The sequence below is a fragment of the Bubalus kerabau genome, chromosome 20 (genome assembly GCF_029407905.1).
Source record: "Bubalus kerabau isolate K-KA32 ecotype Philippines breed swamp buffalo chromosome 20, PCC_UOA_SB_1v2, whole genome shotgun sequence".
NCBI classification, from domain to species: domain Eukaryota; kingdom Metazoa; phylum Chordata; class Mammalia; order Artiodactyla; family Bovidae; genus Bubalus; species Bubalus kerabau.
The window spans coordinates 14,793,191-14,808,874 of record NC_073643.1 but is presented as its reverse complement, the minus strand read 5'-3'; the positions used below and the strand labels follow the sequence as shown (position 1 = coordinate 14,808,874).

At 49.4% G+C, this 15,684-nt stretch overlaps 1 protein-coding gene across 1 annotated transcript in view; it reads right to left on the bottom strand.

The window, feature by feature from the left end:
* The window catches only part of MYRIP (myosin VIIA and Rab interacting protein), a 224,643-nt gene that overhangs the window by 61,595 nt on the left and 147,364 nt on the right, over window positions 1-15,684 (bottom strand). The window contains exons 5-9 of the mRNA XM_055557436.1: window positions 13,889-13,969; window positions 9,005-9,102; window positions 8,737-8,817; window positions 7,547-7,690; window positions 663-810 (exon numbers count right to left, since the gene is read on the bottom strand). Coding sequence (XP_055413411.1) covers window positions 663-810; window positions 7,547-7,690; window positions 8,737-8,817; window positions 9,005-9,102; window positions 13,889-13,969 — 552 coding nt within the window. The remainder of the gene's footprint in view (window positions 1-662; window positions 811-7,546; window positions 7,691-8,736; window positions 8,818-9,004; window positions 9,103-13,888; window positions 13,970-15,684) is intronic.

Below are 15,684 nucleotides of genomic sequence, written 5' to 3'. Positions count from 1 at the left end.
TGAATGCCCTGCTAGGTTGGATTGGTGTTCCTGTGAAAGTGAAAGTGTCTCAGTCATGTCCGACTCATTGTGACTCCATGGACTATACAGTCCATAGAATTCTCCAGGCCAGAATACTGGAGTGGGTAGCCTTTCCCTTCTCCAGGGGATCTTCCCAACCCAGGGATCAAACCCAGGTTTCCTGCATTGCAGGTGGATTCTTTTCCAGCTGAGCCACTGGGGAAATCCAAGAATACTGGAGTGGGTAGCCTATCCCAACTCAAGGGGATCTTCCCAACCCAGGAATTGAACTGGGGTCTCTTGCATTGCAGGTGGATTCTTTACCAACTGAGCTCTCTGGGAAGCCCTGGTGTTCCTGGCCTACATATAATAAGACACCGGCTCCTAGTCCACACAGAACAGGCAGCTCAAGTGGGGCTGTGCAGCCAAGTGATCTGAACCCACCTGCCCACTGTCTCACAGGTCTCAGCAAGCAAACTGCCCACATGGGGAGCATGCCCACCTTATATACAGTGTGCTGTGCGAGAGACCCCGTGACTTGGTGGCCAGGCTGTCCCAGATGGGCACACCCCCCACTCAGACTGATGGTGGGAGGGGCTGAGCAACCTCAGGACAGCCAAGCAGCCTCCCAGCAGCATTTCTGAACCCCGCAGAACAGTTACTTGTCTGGTCCAGCCTGTCCACGCTCTTCCAGCTGGGCAACACCTCCTCCTCCCTCGGGTGCTGCTCCCTTGGCTCCCTTGATGCAGCCTCCAGCAAAGGGGTCCTCAGGGCATCTTCTCTGCTGAGTGAGAATGCAGACTGCGACCGCTGTGCAAAGAAAAGAGGGGAAGGGGTGACCTCATCAGGCACAGTTCCCAGGGGGACTGCCTTCCGATCCGCAGGCACCCCACCGCATGGAGATGACACAGCTGATGGTAATGGCTTTTCTCGAGATTCAGAAGCTTCAAATCAGTACATCCTGCTGTGAAAGTATTAGCTGCTCAGCTGTGTCTGTCTACAATCCCATGGGCTGTAGCCCGGCAGGCTTCTCTGTACATGGAACTCTCCAGGCAAGAATACTGGAGTGGGTAGCCAGGTCCTTCTCAAGGGGATCTTTCTGACCCAGGGGTTGAACCCAGGTCTCCTGCGTTGTAGGCAGATTCTTTACCATCTCAGCTACCAGGGATGCTACCTCATGCCATATAATGGCACAAATGGTTCCCCATTTATCCCACTGCAAGTGGCCAGGCCTCCCAGAAAGCATCAGAGATGCAGCAGAATCCAACAGAGCTGGTTCTTACAAGGCTCCTCCTTACCCAGTCGTTCTTCCAGCTGAGATTTCTCAGGGCCAATTGTGTGTGATGAAGATAAGAGCATATTCCCTTCAGAGACCTCTAAACCTTAGCGTTGCAGCAGTGTAAGAAGAAAATTGCAGTACAGTGTAAGTGCTGTGATAGGTAAGTGAACCAAGATGGTCAGCCCACAGTCCCAGAGACTTTGCAGCACATTCCCATCTAGTTAAAATAAACTCTAACCTAAGGACAAGTGGTAGAAATGACTGACAAGAAACATGTTAGAACTGTATCACTTCTGTATGTTACAAATGTAATTTCTAGAATTTGTAGCTCAGATGTTCTATACAGGGAATTTCATCAAACAGAAAGAGACCAATTTTTTCCATTGTCATTTAATGAGAGAATTCTCTTCTCTTGGGGATTTACTTTGCTCTTTTTATATGGGTGAAATGGAGGAAGGAAAGGGCCAAGCTACAGAAAGCATCTCTGACTGTGATACGGAGCACAGTATTATCTCTGACTCCGGCCTTAGGCAGTTTGGCGACACCTGCTGGCCAACATCAACACTAACAAGCCTACTGCCTTCTGTCCTCGGGAGAAACGAATGGGCTTTCCTCCCCTCCCACCACAGATGCTGAGAGTAGGAGACAAACGGGGAGCATGTTTGGAGAGTTGTGGGCAGGGCCCCCAGGCAGCTGAGGCTGGACTGGGGACTCATCTGTACCTGGGATCCAAGATTACTTCTGGTGCAACACCTTGACTGAGTGACTTAATTTCCTGAGAAGCAGAAACCTAATCTTGTTCTAGCTTCCCAGACGGCGCAGTGGTAAAGAATCCACCTGCCACTGTAGGAGACGCAGATTTGATCTTTGGGTTGGGAGGATCCCCTGGATAAGGGAATGGCAACCCACTCCAGTATTCTTGCCTGGGAAATTCCATGGACAGAGGAGCCTGGTGGGCTGCAGTCCATGGGGTTGCAAAGAGTTGAACACAACTAAGTGAGCAACTAAGTGCACATGCACACACACACACACACAATTTTGCTCTGCGCACAGTAAACGTATACTAAGTGGGAGCTTTAAAAACCCGTTTGAGAATAACAGAGGAGAATAGCAAACACCAGCTGTGGGATATCCGGGTGAAAAAACAGCATCATGACTAGGGTTTGGGGAGAGGACAGTGCACTCTATAGCCTCACCCAGAAGGATGGCTAACAGTCTGAGAAAAGAGGGCTGAGGACTGGGGCCCAGTATCTCCATAATCACAGGCCAGCCCGGGGCCCACGGCCCTCACATACCGCGCATCTGCACACTCTCCTGGAGAGGGCGGTACAGCCAGTTCTGGCTCAGAAAGAGTCATAGGAAGCCTCTTCTACTTCCCCTCACAAGACCTTGAGGCTGATCCAGGAGGAAGATGCATTTGCAGAACAAATACAGAGCCGTTTAAGCTGTGTGCCAAGGGTCACGACCTGACTCCTCTCTGATTACAGGAGAGAGTACACGGGGCCTCCAGGTCTGCCGTTCGATGCAAGAGTCACAGGTTAATGCAGCCCAGGCGTGGAGGAGCTCTCCGCCTCTTATTGATCAGGTAAGATTCTGTGTGCATTCAGTTCAAATAGGCTGTGGCCTGTGGTTTGAAACCCCGTTCCTCAAGCTGGGCTGAGAGTCCTGCTGCTTTAATACTGTGTTATATGACACTCTATTGCAACATCTGTTTTTCTGCTGGGGTCCCCACTAGACTGCAAGCAACTGAGGGCAGTTAAAGGACAGTTAACGGTGACAGCTCCTGGCACAGTAACTGGTATAGAACTGGGAATCAGTGAATGTTTACTGTGGAGCGAATAACTCGAGGCAGGCTACAGGGTAGGTTTTAGAAGTACCTGTTGACGGTGATGATCTTACTAACTTCTTGGATGACACTGGGGAGCAAGAGAAACAAAGAAGAAGCCCCCTGTCATCCTCACTTATATCATGGATGGGAAGGTCTTACTTGGAGGACAGCCAGCCTAACACACTCGTCAAGTGGTTTTTGGCCCAGTGTCAGTTCCGTCATTGCCAGGGCATGGCAAGCACTGATCCTGTCTCTGGTGCCCTGAACAGCTCTGATACTTGACAACAACAAAGGTTTTCTTGGGGCTGGGTATTCCGGGAGCGATCTTTAATTTTGGGAAATCCTTGACAAATGATGAGTGGCGATCATAGAGGAGAGATCAAGGCTGACAGTCTGTTGGCAGGTGAAGTTATTAAAAATGAAGCAAAAAAATCCTTCCATGTCAAACTGCCATCTATTCAGGGGGATACACCCTTCTTTTTAAAATCTGGCTGTGCCATGTCTTAGTTGGGGCATGTAGGATCTAAATCCCTGGCCAGGGATCGAACCCTGTACCCTGCGCTGGGAGTGTGGAATCTTTGCCACTGGACTACCAGGGAAGTCCCAGAGGGACATACCCTTGACATGCCTCCCACCTTGGACTGGCAAGACCTCCCCCCCTTCCGTGTAATCACACAGATCTTCCTGTCTCTGCTCCAGTCATATTCCAATTTGTCATCTCTTCCACGGACTGTGAGCTCCTTGAACACGGTCTTCTGGATGTGACCCTCAGTCCCACGTTTGTGCCTGATTTTGTAGGATTATAACACGGCCTGACTCTAAGGTGCTGATGGCCTGTTGCCAGGCGCCGTATTCCTGTAGCCTCCCCTGAGCTGTTTTCTATACCCTGGCCTTTATTTTTCTATCTTCAAACTTCACACTATAAATCACAAAATACATGTTTAAAAGAGAGAGGAAATGATAGTGTTTCATTTTGCAGTGGCTCAAACAATATTTTATTTCTGTATGTGTGTGTCAGTAAGAGGTGGCTGGGTTCCACTTCTATAGGACAAAAATGCTCCCTTACTTATAAAAGCCAAGATCAAAACAGGAGAAGTCCTTCTCTGGTCCCAACAGGGAAGATGAGATCTATGTTTTTCATGAGTTAAGGATGCCAGGCTTTCATAATCTATTTCAGGCAAGCCATTGTTTCACACTAGGGAAAAAACTACACTCTGACAATCACGAAAATCCCTAGAGAGCTGCCTCCAGCGCATCTCAGACTGTTGGTCTGCTGTCTCCAGCCAGGGTGGAAAAGCCCTAGTTCTGAGACCTAGACCCAGTTTTGCCACAAGTTCATTGCAATAAACATATGGCCCAGAAGATGGAGCCACCATGACACTTTTACTTGCCCGTTGGTTCAACCTCCTTGCTCTTAGAGGAAAGTGATGGGATCACTCGGTTAATTTATTTGCTTTATTATCCTGGCTGGGCACTCTGTGCCCATCCTTTCACTCCCACCCACGGCGTCTGTTTTCCTTCCTCTTACCCACCCTAGGGTCCATGGAAGAAACAAGGCTGGTGATGTTAGTAAGGGCCGGCCTGAGTTACAGTGTCTGCACATCTATGCTGGGAGGCTGGGCGTGGTGGGTGGAATCCACGGGTCCAGGAGTGTTATCATAACAGCAAGGCTTTGCAAAGATGGACTGAGAATTTCAAATCAGCCCTACCTCTTAACTCTTGGGGCATGAAAGTGTAGTATGTTGGGTAAGGGGTCCATGCCAGCTCCTCCTCCTGGGCTTCCCTGGTGGCTCAGAAGGTAAATAATTTGCCTGCAGTGCTGGAGACTCGGATTTGATCCCTGGATCGGGAAGATCCCCTGGAGGAGGAAATGGCAATCCACTCCAGTATTCTTACCTGGAGAATTCCAAGGACAGAGGAGCCTGGTGGGCTACAGTCCATGGGGTCACACAGAGTTGGACACGACTGAGCGACTAACACTTTCACTTTCATTCTAAGCCTCAGGGATCAGTGCCATGCCAAGCACACAGAGTGCACTCAAGTAAGCATCCGTCAAAATAACAGCATTTATTACGCTCTGCCACTGAGCCAGGGCCACACCTCCATCCCCTCACTCTGTCTGACTGGGGACACATGAGTGACCTGTGGCAGCTTGGACCACTTGCCCACGCACGTGGTTGGTGAGGGGCAGAGGCAGGGCTTGACCTTGGGCCTGTCTGGCTCCAAGGTGATGCTCTGCTGTGCCCTCTTGGTGCTGCGCCTGACACCCTTTCCTGAAAGCCCGGGGACAACGCACTCCTGGCTAACAAGCCTCAACCCAGCAGGACGTGCCATCCAATCCAGCTGGTTCTGAAGCTTTAGACAAAACTCGCAGGGTGATCATCAGTTACTTTTGTTAAAGCTTCCTCTGCAGTCACTGGTCCCCTGAGTGGGCAGCAGCATCCTGCCCTCCCTATATCTCTTGCGATGGTATACGGTTGCTATGACCGCAATGATTATCATCATCACCAGCAGGGCAGACTCCCTGGGGCTTCAAAATAGTCTCTGCTCTCAAGGAGCCCACATCAGGGGTGAACAGAGTGAAAGTTTTTAGTATCAAGGGTTTGTGGGCAAAGGGGTCAACGATATTCGAATGAATAACTGCTGAGACATAGCTTTGCTTTGTATTTCTGGGGTCAGGCACAGCCATTAAATTCAATCCAATAATTATAACAGTCATGAAAAATACTTCAGGTCTGTCCTATAGTCATTAAAGGAGAGAGCAAAATGTGAGGGAGGAAAATGACAAAAACACAAAGAGAAATGGCTGAAGAAAATAGAAAAGGATGGAGAAGAGACAGAGAAAGTCAGACAGAGACACAGCTCAGTCGCTGGGCACGCTGCATGCCCAGCCTCTGCTCTCATCATTGTTATCACTAGGACTACCATATGAATACAGAGATGACTTTTTACATATAGGTGCCCAAGGAGACCGGCACTAAATGAATGATAACCCCCGCCCTGGTGCCTGTTAGGATATTGCATCTTAAGGCTTTGAAAATCAAGACTGCACTGACCCCTTCCTGGCGGACAGCCACACAATCAGAGAGGAAATTAAAAAGAGGGACGATCACACTGAATTTTCTTTCAAGAGAACAGATGAGAAATCCTGTCTGACTGGGGATGGATTAAGTTTGGGTTTTGCAGTTAAGCCCAAGGACGGAGTCCTACAGTGTTACGGAGTTCTGCAGTTATCCCTGGAGCCAGAGCATCCACATCCGTGGAGGACTGAGGACACAGGAGGGAGCACCGTGGAGGCCAGTGGCTCGGGAGGGAGCACTGCCAGGAGGCCAGTGGCTCGGGAGGGAGCACTTCCAGGAGGCCAGTGGCTCGGGAGGGAGCACTGCCAGGAGGCCAGTGGCTCGGGAGGGAGCACTGCCAGGAGGCCAGTGGCTCGGGAGGGAGCACTGCCAGGAGGCCAGTGGCTCGGGAGGGAGCACTGCCAGGAGGCCAGTGGCTCGGGAGGGAGCACTGCCAGGAGGCCAGTGGCTCGGGTGGGAGCATTGCCAGGAGGCCAGTGGCTCGGGTGGGAGCACTGCCAGGAGGCCAGTGGCTCAGGACCCTCCAGGGTCTGCAGCTCAGGGTCCCTCCTCAAGATACCACGAAAGGGTCACCCTTCAGCCCCCAGCCTCTGCCCCCACCCCCACCATCCCCACTGCTGCAGACGGCATGATTTCATTCACCTTTATCCTGCCTTTCCAGTTTTAAGTTGCCCCTGTGTGTTGCCCCGTCCTCTCCCCCATGCTATGACTTGGGTCCCTGCAGCTGACGGAACACAAGTCCTGCCGGCCAGTCCTGCTCCTTTTCTTGCTGAATGTTCACACCCAGGACCCAGCCTCTATCCTCTGCCCCACACGCGCCCTTGCTGGGGAAGGAGGAACACACACCGAAGGACTTTACGGGCTCGGGGACCCTCCCCAGCCGTGATGCTGCAGGCCCGGACCCTCGGGTCACTGGACGGACGCTGTGCTTCCTGACTGGGGAGAAGGAACCAAAACGTCTGCCCACATCCCGATGCCCCACCCACGGGCCGCTGTGGCCTCAGAAGGCAGCGGTCACTCTCTCACTGTCCTCGATTTCCGTACAGCAAGTGCTCAGGTTGTGAGAACACACACGGCCCTGAGAAAGCCATTCTCCCCACGGGACTCAGTGCAGCTCTTTTCAGAATGAATTGTACAAAGCTTGTTGACAGTGTTATTTTGCCTAAATTGGTCTCTTTAAAAACCCACCTCCATGTGTAAGAGAACAGGCCTCCTGGCCCCCACTCCACGCTGTCTGGCGGGCACATGTGCTGACTACAGATGTTAGGCGTGGCAGCCCCGTTTCTATGGGGAGAACGGTTCTGAGCTGCACGCAGCAGGGCCCCTGTAGGGGTGGGCCGGGGCAGCACAGGGGCTCACCCAGAAGGTGGCGGAGGCTTGGGGGCCCCCCGGGGCGGCTGTGGTCCCTGCGTCAGCTGCCTCTGCACTGCAGCTCTGGGGCTGTGGCCACTCCGGCTCGTCTTCCGCGCGCTGCTCACTTTTGCTCTTCTGTCTCCTTATGATCTGGGGAAGAGGCAGGTGACAAAGGGGACACGTTATTGGAGAGACTTCTAGCACTATGTGGTGTGACAGGGATCATCTTTGGGAAATTTTTAGCCACGGAAGAGTTTAGCTTCAACGGAATACCAGCCAGTTTCAGGCCCGCCTTGTGATAAAACAGCACAACCAAAGCTTTGAACATTCTACAGCACTTTACAGTTTAAAAGTAGTCCTCTTATGATGCTGACAACCTTTTCTATTAAGGGCCTACTGTGTGCCAGTCTCTGTGCTTGACACCATGTAGTACAAGGGCTTCCCTGGTGGCTCAGATGGTAAAGAATTTGCCTGCAGTGCAGGAGAGCAGGTTCAATCCCTGGGTTGGGAAGATCCGCTGGAGAGGGAAATAGAAAGCCACTCCAATGTTCTTGCCTAGAGGGTTCCAAGGATGGAGGAGACTGGCCGGCTGCAGTCCCTGGGGTCGCTTGATATCATGTATGCCCTGTGCTTGACACCATATATGCTTTACGTCATTGAATTCTCAGGATAACTCTAAGAGCTACCTACTATAACTCCCCCTCTTTTACAGATGCAGAGTTAATCTCAGAGGTTATCAGTTAAGGACACACAGCTCATCAACAGTGGAGCTGGATCTCAAACCCAGAGTCTCCGGCTGTACACCCTGACTTTAGGAAGGGTCTGAAAGCCCTAAGGAGGGGGCAGATACCAAGTGTCACAAAGGAAGGCTTCAGCTTGTCTGCACCGCTTGCTATGTTGGGCACGGCCACTTGGGTTTAATAAGTCCATTTGTACAGAGGTCTCTGGGCCAAGTTCCTGGCTCCTCACCCACTAGCTCAATCCCTAAGGGCAAGCACGTTCACACTGCTTATTTGTAGCAGTGCAATGCAACCCCTCTGCCTTAGCCCCGGGGTACAATGGCAAAAGTGAGAAGGAACAAGACAAACGGTGCCCAAGACAACACTGGTACCCTCGGCGGCTCTTCCGCTCACCGAAGGCCCTGGTCTGGACCAGGGTGGCCCACTGCAGCCGTGTGGTTGCCAGGGCGCACCTACCTTCTGCAGGATGGTTGTGGCCAGCTCCTCGGTCAGCTCCTCCTTGTGGTCCCGCAGGTAACTGGCCTCATTCTGCTTGTCCTGCAGAGGGAGGAAGAGAAGGGTGTGAGCTGTGGGGGACTTGGCAATCGATTTCTTGGGGAGGATGGGCTCAGTTCAAGGATGCTTATATGATGATGGCATCACCACAAGCTGCGCTTTCTCTTGGCAGCCAGGACCCCACCCACACCACCTTCCAGACAGACACTGTGGGGGGTGGGGGGCATACCAGGCTGTCCCCATAGGCTTCTGCTTTGGAGATGGCTTCCTCGATGGCCTCTTCAGCCACCCGTAGGGCGACAGCCAATGTGTCCATCATGCTGTGTCCTGGACAGGAAACAGAACAGAGACCACTTCTAAAAGGCAAGGACAAGTGAAAGGTCCTTGTGTCAAAGTCATGAGCTGACTAGGACGAGGCTAGGCCATACTCCTCTTGTGCCCTGGCACTAAGGACAGCCCCAAACATACAAAGTGGCTTAAAGCCAACGGACAAAGGGACTTAATACAGCAGTTCTTCATCTACCTTCTTGGATGAAGATTATGCTTTATTTTGTGCATGTACTGTATCATTTGTAATGATAGGCAGGAAAACTGTGAAATCTTCTAAGGGCTGTGCTCATGGTTTAATGCAAATACAAAATCCACAAAAGAATTTTTTAGATTCTAAGCCCATACTACCAATCAGTTCAGTTCAGTTCAGTTCAGTTGCTCAGTCGTATCCGACTCCTTGTGACCCCATGAATCGCAGCACGCCAGGCCTCCCTATCCATCACCAACTCCTGGAGTTCACTCAGACTCACATCCATCGAGTCGGTGATGCCATCCAGCCATCTCATCTTCTGCGTCCCCTTCTCCTCCTGCCCCCAATCCCTCCCAGCATCAGAGTCTATTCCAATGAGTCAACTCTTCGCATGATGTGGCCAAAGTACTGGAGTTTCAGCTTCAGCATCATTCCTTCCAAAGAACACCCGGGACTGATTTCCTTTAGAATGGACCGGTTGGATCTCCTTGCAGTCCAAGGGACTCTCAAGGGTCTTCTCCAACACCACAGTTCAAAAGCATCAGTTCTTTGGCGTTCAGCTTTCTTCACAGTCCAACTCTCACAGCCATACATGACCACTGGAAAAACCATAGCCTTGACTAGACGGACCTTTTTTGGCAAAGTAATGTCTCTGCTTTTGAATATGCTATCTAGGTTGGTCATAACTTTCCTTCCAAGGAGTAAGCGTCTTAATTTCATGGCTGCAATCACCATCTGCAGTGATTTTGGAACCCAAAATTATAAAGCCTGACACTGTTTCCACTGTTTCCCCATCTATTTCCCATGAAGTGATGGGACCAGATGCCATGATCTTAGTTTTCTGAATGTTGAGCTTTAAGCCAACTTTTTCACTCTCCTCTTTCACTTTCATCAAGAGGCTTTTGAGTTCCTTTTCACTTTCTGCCATAGGGGTGGTATCATCTGCATATCTGAGGTTATTGATATTTCTCCCAGCAATCTTGATTCCAGCTTGTGCTTCTTCCAGCCCAGCGTTTCTCGTGATGTACTCTGCATAGAAGTTAAATAAGCAGGGTGACAATATACAGCCTTGACGAACTCCTTTTCCTATTTGGAACCAGTCTGTTGTTCCATGTCCAGTTCTAACTGTTGCTTCCTGACCTGCATATAGGTTTCTCAAGAGGCCAGTCAGGTGGTCTGGTATTCCCATCTCTTTCAGAATTGTCCACAGTTTATTGTGATCCACACAGTCAAAGGCTTTGGCATAGTCAATAAAGCAGAAATAGATGTTATCAAAAGCATTGGCCAACCTTGCCCAGCTCAGCCACCTGCTGGGCCACAGACCAAGTATCTCCGTTTAACAACATTGTGTTGCAGATGAACAGCGAAGGGACTCAGCCATACGCACACCATCCAGGCTGCCACATAACATTGTTAGAGCTGAGACTTGAATTCAGGAGTCTGTCTCCAAATCCTGTGATTTTTAACCACAAAAGTGAGATAGATACAAACTAACATGATTTTTAAAACTAAGGCTATCATATATCTAGTGAATGTATTTTTTGCATATGGCAACAAACAGGAGGAAGTGTCCTTAAGCCAAAGGACTTCCACAGGTGACAGAATTCTCTTTGGAGTCAAGTACTTGGAAGAGTTCTGCTTCCTGGAGGTACTAGATTTTTACCTCTTACTTGAAAGTGAGAATTTCTATCATTTTTCTTAGTTCACCCCAGAAGCCCAACTCACATCAGGCACAAGATCAGAGGTCTGCAGCAGTTGGTTGCCTATGTCTTCTCTTCCCCTTCTCAACCTCCTGTTTCCATCTATAATCTGCTAGTCAGGCATTATTGAACACATGCAAATCTCCTGAAAGCTGCCTCGGATGCTTTGTAGAATGAGAAAGGTGTAAATATATCAATTCATTCATTAATCAATCCCTATATTAAAATACTTAATTCAAGCTTCTTAGGCTCCTAAAGACACACATGTGGACAGAAAGTGGCATTTGGCAAACATAATAAATCTCCCAAACCAACCTGAGCATATGTGCTATGCATACTAAGTCACTTCAGTCGTGTCCAACTCTTTGCGACCCCATAGACTATAGCCCGCCAGGCTCCTCTGTCCGTGGGATTCTCTAGGCAAGAGTACTGGAGTGGGTTACCATTCCCTTAAACTCCTGGGCATCTTCCCAACCCAGGGATTGAACCAGCATCTCTTACGTCTCCTGCATTAGCAGGTGGGTTCTTTACCACTAGCGCCACCTGGAAAGCCCAAACCAACCCAGTTAAAAGTCAAAGCCGTCTAGCTAGGCAGCTGATGAGGACATCGCAGGCTGGCTGTGAGTCCTGACGGAGACACGCCTAGGGTTCAGCACCCCTCAGTGTGGCTGAGTGAGGACACTTTCCCCAGAGTTTCTATCAGAAGCGTATTAAATTTAAGTTGTCTGCACCCTGGAGATAGACACCGTATCTCCTGTCTCTCTTCTTTAAGATACCAGGCAATGTATTTTTCACAGAAGTGGTGCCCTACAAATTCTTGTTGATTCAAAGTGCACCATGACCTCCCCAGCGCTAGGCTCCGAGGGCCCCAGTGATGCCCCAGTAAACCCCAGCTGAGTCCACACTCTCTGATCGGACACATATGTAACAGCTAAGAAGCGTGTGGCGATCCTGTGATGGGGACAGTCACCAGCTTCCATAGAGCCCTGGAAAGAAGGAGCGTGGAGATGTTAGAAAGGCTCTGGAGGCCACATTTAAGATTTTGGCACGAGGTGGAGTGGAGCACTGAAGATGTTTGGTCCGAAAGCGAAGGCTCGCGTCAGTTTCAGAGATAACTGGTGGGGTGTGGAGGGAGGATAAGAGGGCAGAGGCAGAGTGGCCGAAGTTTAGAGGACCAGTTAGGGAGAGGGATGGTTACTTCTGTGTGTCACCTTGGCAAAGCAATAGCTGCTGCTGCTGCTAAGTTGCTTCAGTTGTGTCCGACTCTGTGCAACCCCACAGACAGCAGCCCACCAGGCTCCCCCGTCCCTGGGATTCTCCAGGCAAGAACACTGGAGTGGGCTGCCATTTGCACCAGCTGTTTAATCAAACACTAACCCAGGTGTTGCTATGAAGGTTTCTTAGGTGTGGTTCACACTGTGGTTACAGTAGTTGACTGTAGGTAAAGGATATTACCCTTGAAAATATCAGTAGGTCCCATCCCATCACTTGGAAGGCCTTAAGAGCAAAAACAGAGGTTTCCCAGAGAAGAAATCCTGCCTTAAGACTTGAGGATCAACTCCTAATAGAGTTTCCAGCCTGCTGACCTATTCTATAGAATTTGGGCTTGCCAGGCCCCACAGTTGTGTGACCCAAGTCCTGAAATGAACTTTTCTATGTGTGCATGTGTGTTATGTGTACGTATCTTATTGGTTTTGTTACTCTGGAGAACCCTGGCTGATTTAAATGGTCACTGAAATTAATATTTATACAGGAATGTTGAGGGCAGGAAGGTGCTCAGGCCATAGACCTTGGAATAGAAAGAAAAGAACAGGATTGCAAACAGAACTTGGGTGACTGGGTAGAAGTAGGGACAGGGATTGAGGGAAAGGTTAAGTCTTGATGGTGGACTTAACTGGCTGAGGAGCTTGATTAGGACCGCTGAGGGGCTACAGCTATTCAGGATCCCTGGCGGAACTACAGCTCCTGATGGTCAAGCATCAGAACTCTGAGTCTAGAACTCTGGGGCTGAAGTGAGAGCTAGGCATTCAGACGGAGGTGCGCCATGGTCACATGTCAACCCAGGGAGAAGATCCAAGCAGGAAGGATGAGAGAGGACCAGACCTTCATGAGAAAGTGCCCAAGGAGAGAACAGGGTGAGTGCAGAAGCTGTGGGGGCCACACCACAGAACCAGGGGGACTAGGAGGCACCTGTTCCCAACACCCAGCACTTCAGGGAAGGAGCTGCAGTGTTGGAGGAGGTTTTATTTGTAATTAGAAGAAGTTTGTTTTGCTTTTAATCTCTGTTCTAAGGGAACGATTATATTGGTATAAAAAGTCAAAGTCAATCCATAAATGGTACTTTCTTTCTAAGAATATTTCAGTATGAATTGCACAAGTGAGTTTCTCGATTGTTATATTCTAAGTCCAGAAAAACACACACTCTAAAAGTGAAGTGAAAGTTGCTCAGTCATGTCCAACTCTTTGTAGCCCCCACAGACTGTAGCCAACCAGCCTCCTCTGTTCATGGAATTCTCCAGGCAAGAATATTGGGATGGGTTGCCACTCCCTTCTCGACGGGATCTTCCCAACCCAGGGACTGAACTCAGGTCTCTTGCATTGCAGGCAGATTCTTTACTATCTGGGCCACCAGAGAAGCCCAAAACACACACTAGTTGATCATTAAGTATCTTGTGGTTGATAGGGAATTCCCTGGTAGGGAATACACCTTAGATATAGTCAACTATTTTGATGATGGATTCACACAAATGGCAATAAAAGAAGACCCAGGGAGATGCTCACACACAATAACAGAGTTCCATCAGTGGTCCCCATGCAATGAGGGACCTGACAATCTGAAGGAGTTTCCAGTCCTCCAACCTCCCATTAGGTGTAATCCCATAAGCAACCTTACCTTCTGACTGCCTATAAAATGTTGAGTCACTGCCTGAAACACTTCCTTCATTCTCCAGGTTTGCCTCAAAAAAGTTTCCTCCTGAGAGAGAAAGAGAGAGAGGATATAAGATTACCCAAGGTGTTCAGTGGGCCTGGCGCACTGTGCTACCGAATCGGCAGGCCACCATTACCCACTGTGATTGTTTGCCTTGCAAATAGGTTTAGGGAATCCCTGGGTTTTTAGGCAATAAATTTAAGGAATTATTGGGCTCCACAATAAGCTACAGATTTTGACCAGTCACATTTTTTCTTTCTCATATTAATTCCTCATGTAGCATCACTTCCACCCCTAGCTCTCTTCCAGAGCCTTCTTTGGAGGCAGTGTGGAATCAAACATGGAACAAAAGATTGAAGTCTGAGAGATATGAGGTCATTTCCTGGATCTGCAAGGGACTAGTTGTGTAACCTTGATCAAGTTATTTAACCACTCAAACACTTGGTCTCCTTACTAGAAAAACTGTGATAATGACAGAATTCTCCTCATGATGAGTGATGAGACACTGAATGCCTGGTCTTCAGCTCCTGTCCATGGCACCAATCCACACAGTTGCCTTCAGCCAGTGAGTTAACTTTCATTAGCACTTAGGGGAAACAAGCCCAGACCAAACAAAGTAAGCCTCAGCATTTGCTCTTTTCAGGCCCACTGCCTCTTCGCTGGTCTTCTGTCTGTTGAATGCACACTCTAGTGTCTTAGTTCCAGGCTGGAAAGTGCAGTTGGCTAAGCCCTTTTTCAGTTGGGGATTTACCATCTGTATTCACATATTAACTCATCAAATGAGGTCTTTGAAGGTGTGAGGTGTGTGTCATGGCTCTTTCCTTTTAAAATTACTATATTGTATCCCCAGTGCCTAAGACAGCATGGAGATAGCAGGAGCTCAAAAAAAGTCTTGAATTGGATGCTGGTGGAAAACACTGATAGAAGGAAGAGATAAACGTGGGTCTACATGTCTTAGCTCAAAGGGGGAAATGCTATTGATTCCAAGTCAAACTAAGCCGTGGATCTTTGATACAAATAACACAGCCTGTGCTTCCCTGGATGGGCTGCATGGGGCTCTGGTGTGGAAACTCTGAGGGTGACTGCCATAGGTCCCCACCGTGGGGTCAGTGGGATGTGACCTTTGTGAGACAGGGCATTAGTGTGCGGCCTGCCAGTGACTCTGTCCAACCATGTACCACTGTCTGTGTTTGTGTTTTTTGACCAGCCTTTCAAAAGAGCCAAAGTCACTTATTCTAGCTCTGTGACCGTAGGAAGTGACTTTATCTTCCTGTGTCTCTATCTCCTCATTTATAAAATAGGCCTTTAGGATAAGTCATCACCTCAGTTCTCAGACTACATAGCTAAGTGCAAATATTTCACTTTGGCTTGGCTGCATCTAGCATTCATTCATTCATCAAGCAAATATTCCATGGGGACCTAGTAGATGCTTGGCCCTGGGCTGGATGTTAGAGTGATTGGTGAGCAAAGCAGAAAACCTTGCTGCCCTGACAAGTAGTGGATGAGAATTCAATAACCAAAGATTTATAGAAATAAATATAAAGCTATAGCTATGTTGAATGCTGTGACTGGGTGGTTCACAGAATAGGGCAAGTGTTCAGCAGGGAAGACTGACCTGGTTGGTGAGTGACCAGTCAAAGGGGTGGGGGGCGGGAGGAGTTCCAGGGCAGAGCAAACAGCTTGCATGGGAACAGGCGGTGGGGATAGCAGCGTGCACCTGAAGACCTGAAGCAGAGGCTGTGTGGCAGCCTGGAGTGAGA